Source organism: Oryza brachyantha, chromosome 4 (genome assembly GCF_000231095.2).
Source record: "Oryza brachyantha chromosome 4, ObraRS2, whole genome shotgun sequence".
Taxonomy (NCBI): domain Eukaryota; kingdom Viridiplantae; phylum Streptophyta; class Magnoliopsida; order Poales; family Poaceae; genus Oryza; species Oryza brachyantha.
Genome location: NC_023166.2, coordinates 20,426,014 through 20,436,223, shown reverse-complemented (window position 1 = coordinate 20,436,223; position 10,210 = coordinate 20,426,014). Strand labels below are relative to the sequence as shown.

Sequence of the window (10,210 nt, the reverse complement as noted above, 5' to 3'; positions counted from 1 at the left end):
ATTCGTCGTGGGTGCCATTTACTAGTACTACTAGTCCTAGAGACATGAGCGGTGTGGCGTAAAAACACAAAAGCCGCCTGCTTTCTTGGGAAAGGGAGGTGGTTTTGGCCGCCATGGGGACCCAACCCCAAGCTATAGCTAGCCAATGGAATGCATTTTGAGCCTTTCTTCTCCATGGACTGCGCTCTTTTGTTTTAGTTCTCCAGCTTTGCTGCTGCTCACACACTGTGTGATGCTATGATCTCATCATATCCTCTGCCTCTGTTACTCTGTTCCAATGGCATGCAGGCGTTTCTGACACTTGGTCGATGGTGAAGTGTGGCTAAGCTTCTCGTTTAGCCGTGTGAAATTTGGGGTTCTGATTGCAGTTGTTCTTTAGCTGGTTTCGATTTCTGGAGATATGGCGTCCTCACAGGAGAAGGCCAAGTCGGGTGTTCTGAGAAACGCCGCCGCGCTGCTCGACGAAATGCAGCTCCTGGGAGAAGCGCAGGGTGAGTGTTTCAGACTCTTGGTCAGATTCTGCTGCTTGTTGACGCGCAATTGCGTGTAAATTCGTTGCATTTTTCGGCATGATGCGAGTGGTCATAGTTATTTCTTCAGGCGCCAAGAAGGTGATCAATTCCGAGCTCTGGCACGCTTGTGCCGGGCCGCTCGTGTGCTTGCCTCAGCGAGGGAGCCTCGTGTACTACTTCCCCCAGGGGCACAGTGAACAGGTCCAAAATCGCGCGGTCTTTTCACTACTTGTTTAGCTAATCTCGTCTAGAAATGCTGCAACAATAGACATCAATTTAGCCAGATTGAAATGCTTAATCCGAACTTTCGGGTAGCTGTTTGAATGATCAATGCTGAATCTCTTGCAGGTTGCTGCTACAACCAGAAAGATTCCAAATTCTCGCATTCCAAAGTACCCAAACCTGCCATCTCAGTTGCTGTGTCAAGTTCACAACACCACCTTGCATGTGAGTGTAAGCATTAAGCAACTTTGAGGCAAATGTGTTTTCCTTGCGGAGTGCCTGACCTTTTTGTTTTATACAGGCTGACAAAGATACTGATGAAGTCTATGCACAAATGACCCTTCAGCCAGTAAACTCTGTAAGTGATGATGTTTCTCTGCTGCATCGTATACTCAGTGTATTTGTTTCTATTAAAAATATAAACACCAGTTTTCATTAAAAAAATGCACGAAACAGAAATACAGAAACAAAATTTTAGCAGCTACGTAACATCTCTTGTGTAAGAAAATAAAAGTTGGATTCTGACATGAATATCTGCTTATGCTGTTAGGAAACGGATGTATTTCCTATTCCAACTCTTGGTACTTATACCAAAAGCAAGCATCCCACTGAATATTTCTGCAAGAATTTAACAGCAAGTGATACAAGTACACATGGTGGTTTCTCAGTGCCAAGAAGGGCTGCAGAGAAGTTGTTCCCACAACTGGTATAGGCTTCCTATCTACATTTTGGTTGCCTGACAGTTTTTTTTTAAATGTTTCAGCTCATAGGTTTATGTTTTGTTCCAACAGGATTACTCAATGCAACCTCCTAACCAGGAACTTATCGTTCGAGATTTGCATGATAACATGTGGACATTCCGTCACATTTATCGTGGTAGGGTCAAACAGTATTTGGATTTTATTTGCATTGTTCTGATACATAAGTTTGTTTCCTGGGCGCCACCTGGCTTCTGAAAGTTTCTTCTTTTCCTGTTGCAGGACAGCCAAAGCGACATCTTCTAACAACTGGATGGAGTCTATTTGTTGGGGCAAAACGTCTTAAGGCAGGGGACTCTGTCTTATTTATCAGGTGAACTAAATTGCACAAATACAAACAAGTCTGTTTGTTACTTAAATTATGTGCTATCAGAAAATTAAATATGAGATTGTCCAGCCTTTTGATACTAAACCCTGGTAATTGTCCATAACTATCCATATGAATTATGCAGGTAAATCATGCATTGAAATACCTCAAAAAAACCGCTTATGTTATATCCTCATATGACCGAATGTCCATGCTGTCTATTTAATTTTAACCACAATATATACATTTTTCAACTTTCTAGAACACTAAATTCTCTGTGCAAACTACTTAATTCTTAACCTAATTTCTATTGCTTGTCAATTTGGTTGTAAAAATGGCTGCTATAGGACACCGAACTTTTACTCACGCAGACTGAAAGCAGCTTTCATGTTATAGTATTTTCTCTTAACAAATAAGAGGATAAAATGTCGTTCTTGACAGAAGTTCCTGATTGCAGGGATGAGAAGTCACAACTTCTTTTGGGTGTTAGGCGGGCCACGCGACAACAAACAACATTGTCATCTTCTGTTCTATCTACTGATAGCATGCATATAGGTGTTCTTGCTGCAGCAGCTCATGCAGCATCAAGTGGTAATTCATTTACTATATACTATAATCCAAGGTATAGAAATTTTTTTACCCTAATACGGACCGTTTCATGTTCCTTTTTACTGGTGAGCATGCGTTCATTCTTGGAATCTCCATAGGACAAGCCCTTCGCCATTTGTCATTCCTGTTGCAAGGTACAACAAGGCAACATATATGCAACCATCAGTTGGAATGAGATTTGCAATGATGTTTGAGACAGAGGAGTCAAGCAAGCGCAGGTTTGTTCATCATTTTACTTAGCCTTTTTTTTTCTGTTGCAGATTTTATGGTAGGTATTTTTTCCCCCCACAAAACTAGATGTTGTTTAACTCTGTAAAGATGCTGCTTTAAAAGTAGAAATAATTTAACAGGGAATTTCTTGCTTCACATTGGAAGAATAATGATCACAACAAATGTTGTTGTATGTGTTTTATTGATTATTGCAGCTAGATAAAAATATTCCAGATTATAAACAAACCTGTCTTTTACAGATACACAGGTACAATTGTGGGAATTAGTGACTATGATCCCATGAGATGGCCCAGTTCTAAATGGCGCAACTTACAGGTGCCTTTTCCTTGTAAAAGCTTTATGAAAACTCAAATGAATCATCCTATGATGGTGTAGCTGATCCTTATATACTTCTCGCTACTAGGTTGAATGGGATGAACATGGGTATGGAGAAAGACCTGAACGTGTGAGCATATGGGATATTGAAACTCCAGAAAACACTCTTGTGTTCCCTTCGTCAACCTTGAATTCGAAGCGCCAATGTCTTCCTGGTTATGGAGGTATGTCTCCGACATGCTGTACATATCTTTATGGTCGTGCAGTAAGTTGAAACATGCCTTACCTTTTTGCAATTTCAGTGCCTGGGATGGAAATTGGATCAGGAAATATATCATCGTTTCAAAGGGCCCAGAGTAATCCCTATGGTAATTTGCAGCACATTCCTGCTGTTGGGTCAGAATTGGCTATCATGCTTCTCAACCAATCTGGTCAAAACCTTGGGAGCCCCCTTAGTTATCAGCAGTCCTCATATTCTACTATTATTCAAAATGTCAAGCAAAGCTATATCCCTCCTTTGGAAATTAGTAATTCAGCTTCTTCGATGAAGCAAGGAAGCATGGCTTCAGATGATGCACAGCACCAGTTCCATATGGCTAATATGCAGAATGGTGATCTTGAAAATTCTGAAGTCCAGCCTGTCATTGATTCGATTTCTGAGTCAAAGTTGAATGTTACATCAAGAGATCCAAGAAACACAGATTCATACACAAGTCGAAGTATTTCGGAGCAAAACAGTAAGGGTGAGCCTAGTGGCAAGACTCGTAGGAGTAAAAAGGGAATGTCTCACAAAACCATTTCAAAGAAATCTGACCTTTCTTCAGCACCTTCATGGATCTGTGACAATCAGCAGGTTGGTTTAGATTCAAAACTGGTTGGTTGTGATGAACAAGTAAATTGTGAAAATATCGAAGATTCGTCTGGTGGACTTACTCAAGGTAATTTTGCTGGACAGCCACATGGTCATCAGGTTGAAGAAAACGGAGTGCTGTCACCACCAAAGGTAGAATCATCAAAATCACCTGATGGAGGGAAGTCTGTCAATTCATTTCCAAACCAAGGGTGTTTTTCACAGTTCATTGATGGTCTCGATTGGATGACTCAGCCTTCCTATTACCAAGACAACAATGTAATTCATTCAGCTGATGCGTCAGATAATATTTTTAGTTCATCTGCAGATATACCTCCCACGATAATTGCTGACACTATGGAGACTTTTCAGGCCTCATGTCTTTCTGAGTGCCTTCCTAATTCCATACAAGAATTCATCTCCAGCCCAGATCTGAATTCACTGACATTTCTTTCACCTGAGATGCAAAATTTGGAGGTCCAACTCCAACATGATGGAAGCAACTTGTCAAGTACGTCCAACTCGTTTGTACAAATGAGCTTCTCTGAAGAGAGTGGAAACTTAAGTGGACTTCACATGGAATCTACACACAGAAGCATGAACACCACTTCATGCTCTCAACCACTGTCTACTGGGTGCTTTGACACTGGGATGTACTCAAAGTTACCACGTTTAAAAGAATCCCAAATCTTGCCTTTGCCAGAGATTCATACCAATTCCATTGAAACATCAGCCTGCAGTATGGATGCAACCGAGTACAGCCTTGATCGAAGTGCAAAGCCGATGAAACCACCAGTGCGGACATATACAAAGGTTTGTACTAACTGTCAAGATTTAACCATCTGTCAAATGCTTTTGATACTAAATATAACTTAACAACTATCTATTCTGCTTATTTAATAAACAGGTTCAAAAGCAAGGATCAGTTGGAAGATCTATCGATGTAACTGGGTTTAGAAATTACCATGAGTTGAGATCTGCCATTGCATGCATGTTTGGACTCCAGGGGAAACTTGAGCATCCTGGCAGTTCAGAGTGGAAGCTTGTATATGTCGACTACGAAAATGATGTTCTTCTTGTTGGAGATGATCCATGGGAGTAAGTATAGCTAGTATTGATGATTTCTCTCCTATTCCTTCTACTCGTCGTCAGCATATTAATTGACACTCATCCCTTTGCCTTGCTTTTACAGGGAATTCATCAACTGTGTCCGATGCATCCGAATTTTGTCACCTTCAGAAGTACAACAGATGAGCGAGAACGGCATGCATGTCTTGAACGATTGCATCCAAGCAGCTTAGTAGTATCTAAATTTTCTGGATGAAGCTCTAAATCGATATAAAAGCAGTAGGAGAAATTCGCATGTCAGAAGATGTAGTTCTCTGAACACGGTGCAACGGTGCATTACTGAATGTTAACCCGATTTGCTGCCACTTGACAGTAGTGTTGGTGGTAGAGACTTACAGGAGACATTTCTAGTGACAAGAGCGACTATCTTTGTAAAAAAGGAACAAAAAAAAGGTCCATCTTTTGCAAGAGGGCCAGGTAGGGAAGCCCAAGCAGTGTTGTTCTAACTCATAATGCTTCGATGCATTGCAAATTCTTGTTGTGAGCTATGTCTAGTCGAAACTTGGTTACCCTGGGAAATGTAGGTACCTTGGGATTTACTAGTGTTTAACTGTGAGCTGCCAATGGATCGCCTTCTTGATCCTTTCAGGTTAATGCCTCTTGCAGAATGCAGATCATAACTGAAAACCGATACAGATCCTCATTCAGTATACAATCGGTTCCTGCAAAGACGGCGGCGGAGAAGAACAGGGTGAGTCGAATTCCGATTTGAACGAAGAAAAACGGCATACGATTCCGATTTCGTTTAAGCACTTTTACTAAGTACATTTTATAAGATCTATATTGTCTAAGTAAAAAAACGGAGTTTTAGCAGATGGTGTATAATCTCGAGTATTATGGTTTAGAAGTTGCACAAAACTACGCTATCATCCGATTTAACTTATAATGTAGCAAAAAAAAAAGATTGATATTAGGTGGTTGTAACTTGGATATGATTTATGAAAAAATTATGAATCTAATATAATTTGATATGTAGTTTTATAGATCACTGATTAAAAAGTAGGGTTTTATAAAACTATATGACCATGTGGTTATTTTCATTATATCAAAAACTAAATGGTTTTAAAACTTAGTTCGCTGAAACTTATTAACTTTTAATTACCAGAATGTCGTTTAAGCTGGCGACCCGGAAGGTTCTACGAGATTGGGCCTGGCCTAATATCACAAACCAGTATAGGCCGTGGAAATCATGAGGCCCAGTTTCGCAAAATTTGAGAAGTCCAATATTGTGTGCTTCTCGTTAACGCTCTCAGTTTTGATTTTTTAATTATTTTTTAAAAAATATTTACGGCTATATATTTTCATCTAAAAAATTAACTTTCTTATACCCAACTAGCAGGTGTGATGTATAAAACGTCCTTCGGTTAGATGCGATAGATGATATGGCAGATAACGAGTAGACTCATGGGCAACAATCGTTGTTAGGCAACTGTAATTTTAGAGGCGGCCTCTTGCCGCCTCTCCAAAGAGCCTTTTATTGTCAGGCGGGAGGGGGGCTACAAAAACGCCACGTGCGACTCAGAAGAGAGGGGCCACCAAAGGAAGGTGCTTAAGTAATTTTTTTAAAATTTTTTCCCTACATGACATGACATAAAGATGTGCTAGTAGGTTGTCGTTTATAAGATCCATTCGTCAGGTCATCTTCCTCCTCTCGCCAAGCTTAATACACTCAGAGAGGAACACTGACAGGTTGATTGCCATTGATAGCTAAGGCTCTTCCTCTTCCTCCCTCCTTAACCCTTTAAAAATACTCTGCACTCTCTTCTTTTCTCAAAGCTGTCCCCCTCCTCACCTAGTCTTGGCTCCGATACGAGTTCCCTTTCCTTCTTTCGTGCGATCTGGACTCCGCCAAGCTCCCTCTTCACATTGGCATCAGTATTTTTATTTACGTCACAAAAATACTAGAATATTAAAACAACTCTCCTTTTTATAATTGATCAGCGATAACAAGCCTAACATTTGAAGATCCCGTATTACTGCAGTACCGGCTCCGGCCTCGGGCTATATAGACTACAGAGTGCGAGCAGCGAAAAAAGAAAAGAAAACCAAAAAAGAGGCTCACACTCGACTCGGGCGAACCCTCTCTGCTCCTTGTCGAGTCGCAGCCTGGACGCCAAGATAGGGACCGAAACCCCCGCCGCCGATGGCGACGCCGCCCGCAAGCGGCCCAGCACCGGCGACGCGCCCGCCCCAGCCCCCGCCGACAAGCGCCGCCGCCCGGACCCCCCGTCGTCCGGCTCCCGCGACCGCCACGGCCACGGCCGGCCGTCCACGGCGGGCGGCGGGGAGAAGCTGCGGGCCTCGCACATCCTGATCAAGCACGAGGGCTCCCGCCGCAAGGCCTCGTGGCGTGACCCCCAGGGCGTCGCCATCTCCGCCACCACCCGCGACGACGCCGCCGACCTCGCCCGCGCCCTCCGCGAGAAGATCGTCGCCGGGGAGCGCAAGTTCGAGGACGTCGCCACCGAGGAGTCCGATTGCAACTCCGCCAAGCGCGGGGGCGACCTAGGTCAGTACGCAGTACGCCCTAGTACCCTCCCCATGCCAATTTTGTTGTGTTTCTCTACAGATCAACTATGGAATTTGCTTTCTGATGAGCCGGCTTATTGGATGCGTAGATGGACCTTCTTTTTTTCGAATCGATCTGAATTTTAGGAAAAATAACTTATGCAGAAGAGATATAGAGATTTGATTTATCAAGTACACTCCCTGAGATCTATGTGAGATAGGTGGTTCAGTGTTGGTTTATACGAGGACAGTCAGTTTAGTTGAAGCTATTCCGGCTTTTAATTATGCGTACTAATTGAGTTTAACATGTGACAGTTGCACTATAATTCGTGAAGATAGTCAGTCTAGCTCTTAATATGTGACAATTATTATCAGTATACCATAGCAGCTTCGCGATAAGGAAAGAGCATCACATTCCCCCCCCCCCCCCTCCCCCTTTTATCAGCTTCTCAGTTTTGATTGACTACTTGTTCCACTTAATAAGAGCCTTAAGATTCGCTCGTTGATACTGTTTTGTTTGCATCACCCTTATCTAGTATCTATTGTGATTTCCATATCAAACTGTCTTTGATGTAAGTGGGGATCATTAACTTTTTTCCTGTTTTAAGCTTTGATATTCTGTTAGTCTTATACTTTAAGAAAAAGGTAAAATTTTTAGGTGTTATTCTTTAAGAAAAAGTAATATGTTAATCTGTTGAAGCAAAACCATGGTCATGGCAACTAACTTGGAATGTTCGACAGCGGTCGGTTCCTTCATTTGCTCCTTTCTATGGATATATTGTAGGATAATCACTGCTACTTGTCTAGTCCCTGCGCTATGTTGATAGGATTGACAATTGTATGTGACACATTTATGGAAGTATGAATGTATGATTGTATGAGACACAGCATACTCCCTCCATCCACAATTGATTTACGCATTACATCTGGGCTTCAAGACCAAGGAGAAGAAAATCCTCTCGTTATCCATTTACTCTGCTCTGGTTTTGCCGTACTGTTTCTACTCCCTGGATGCTCGATCGGTGGATAGGATAGGATTTAACTGATCGTATTTAAGTCCACACATTAAATCCATGCATGCATGCATGCATACTATAAGAGGCTACGTGAGTGCCCTGCCTGAGATTTCCGTCGCTTCCCAACCTTATACAAAAATTTATTTGAATCTCCATTGAGGAATTTCCAAACCTAGGACTATTGAGCACTACTATGAGTGTGCACATGAGGGACTAAAATCATGAGAACAGCAAACAATACTCTACCGGTGCAGTTCCTTGCAGGTCTAGTATTCTCTATGCAGAAAATTATGACCTATTCAAAACAGAATAACCACTGATGACACCACGTCTAAGTTGGAATGTCTTGGGCTGGGTGTTCTCCTAGTGTGTGGCTGCTGTAATGAAATGATATTTCCGGGCAGAGATAATTTGCCAGATGCTGGAGATGTGTTAGCATTTGGCATGGTATTTGACAGGGAGCATTTGAGTTATAGTTAAATACGTGGTGGGCACAGTTTGCTGAGCATGATTACTGAGAAGCAATGAGAAGAAGATGATAATAGTGTACTTTTACTGGGTTTTTGATATTTTTCTTTGTTTAACATATCATCTGTTTATTTACTCTTCCTGTTCCACATATAGGAGGCAAGGGGCAATCACAATTCACAAATACAGGACGTGCCTCGCTTAGTTTATGCTTGCTTTGTTTACAAAGTACCATTTCTCTTAATGTTACTAGTTTATTTTTGGTGCAAAAAAGGAGATGAAATTGCAGGGAGCATAGATTAAAAAAACAGTGCTGAGCAGGCTATAACTTGGTTCTTCTTACATGGAATTCTGTCAAGATTTTATTTCTATTTATGATTCTTGATTCCACACTTTCACTAGACAAAACCTCGTAATTAAGAGTGACCTCACTTTTGCGATTTATTACTGCAGGTCCATTTGAAAGGGGCAAGATGCAGAAGGCTTTTGAGAAGGCAGTTCTTGCTCTGAAAGTAGGGGAGATAAGTGATGTTGTTGATACAGACAGCGGCGTGCATATCATACTGAGGACTGCCTGATTTCGGTGGCAGTATGGGCCTTCTCAATCTTTATACACCGGGTCACTGTCTGCGTATCATATTCAGGCTGATTGCGGCAGCTGTACGGGGCTTGTCAATCTGTATACACTGGGGAAATTGAATGTTGGTTATCGCTTTGTTGCAAACTTGTGCATGTACTCTCGATCTGCAAAGTTTATGTTTTACTCTTGAATTTTGCTGGAGACATTTGCTCTGGAATGACCTCAAGGCAGACCTACTGAATATTGATCGTTACTATCGTGTTTGGATTTGGATTTTGGAATGAACTGAACTGAGCAGGATGTTCGAGGAATGATCCTCTGCAGGTACTGATGTGCAGCAACTCCCCTGACATGTGGACACAGATGACGTGTGTTTCTCTGCATAGTGGGGTTAGGCGTTTAGCATATCCTTTTGGGGGCTAAAACTCTCTCAAACATGATACTTTTCCGAGAGCAAGTTATTGCCATAGCTGTTATCTAAGTTCAAGCTACCTCTGGATCATCTATTTTGTAATTTGCAAGCAATCTACTCTGTGAAACTTGGAAACATAACAAACTCAGTTGAGCATGTGGTTAATAAAATTTGAAACATAACAAGTTAACCCGCTGCTCTTTTCTACGAAACAATTTCAAATTTTATTAACCACATGCTCAACTGAGTTTGTTATGTTTCCAAGTTTTATAAAGTAGATACAGGGGTTATTTA

The 10,210-nt window shown here is 41.7% G+C and overlaps 2 protein-coding genes across 2 annotated transcripts; both read left to right on the top strand.

The window, feature by feature from the left end:
• The first annotated feature begins 400 nt into the window (after positions 1-400).
• LOC102700795 (auxin response factor 11) lies at positions 401-5,487 on the top strand. The gene is made up of 14 exons (XM_040523168.1): positions 401-491; positions 601-713; positions 861-959; positions 1,036-1,092; positions 1,285-1,440; positions 1,526-1,610; positions 1,715-1,805; positions 2,257-2,421; positions 2,507-2,626; positions 2,879-2,954; positions 3,043-3,178; positions 3,257-4,617; positions 4,712-4,902; positions 4,997-5,487. Exons 1-14 carry the CDS (start codon positions 401-403, stop codon positions 5,103-5,105), a joined length of 2,850 nt encoding a protein of 949 aa, XP_040379102.1. The 3' UTR covers positions 5,106-5,487.
• A 551-nt stretch (positions 5,488-6,038) lies between these two features.
• On the top strand, positions 6,039-9,818 carry LOC102721361 (peptidyl-prolyl cis-trans isomerase Pin1-like). Its single transcript, XM_015836122.2, has 3 exons — positions 6,039-6,065; positions 6,898-7,441; positions 9,378-9,818. The coding sequence occupies exons 1-3, from the start codon at positions 6,039-6,041 to the stop codon at positions 9,500-9,502; spliced, it is 696 nt and encodes a 231-aa protein (XP_015691608.2). The 3' UTR covers positions 9,503-9,818.
• Positions 9,819-10,210: the final 392 nt, after the last annotated feature.

Excerpts from the sequence above, each read along its gene's own strand:
- LOC102700795 (XM_040523168.1), top strand. The coding sequence starts at position 401 with ATGGCGTCCTCACAGGAGAAGGCCAAGTCGGGTGTTCTGAGAAACGCC. Across the intron at positions 492-600 it reads GCTCCTGGGAGAAGCGCAGG|GCGCCAAGAAGGTGATCAAT; the intron begins GTGAGTGTTTCA and ends TTATTTCTTCAG. Across the intron at positions 4,903-4,996 it reads GTTGGAGATGATCCATGGGA|GGAATTCATCAACTGTGTCC; the intron begins GTAAGTATAGCT and ends TTGCTTTTACAG.
- LOC102721361 (XM_015836122.2), top strand. The coding sequence starts at position 6,039 with ATGTCGTTTAAGCTGGCGACCCGGAAG. Across the intron at positions 6,066-6,897 it reads TTAAGCTGGCGACCCGGAAG|ATCCCGTATTACTGCAGTAC; the intron begins GTTCTACGAGAT and ends TAACATTTGAAG. Across the intron at positions 7,442-9,377 it reads CAAGCGCGGGGGCGACCTAG|GTCCATTTGAAAGGGGCAAG; the intron begins GTCAGTACGCAG and ends TTATTACTGCAG.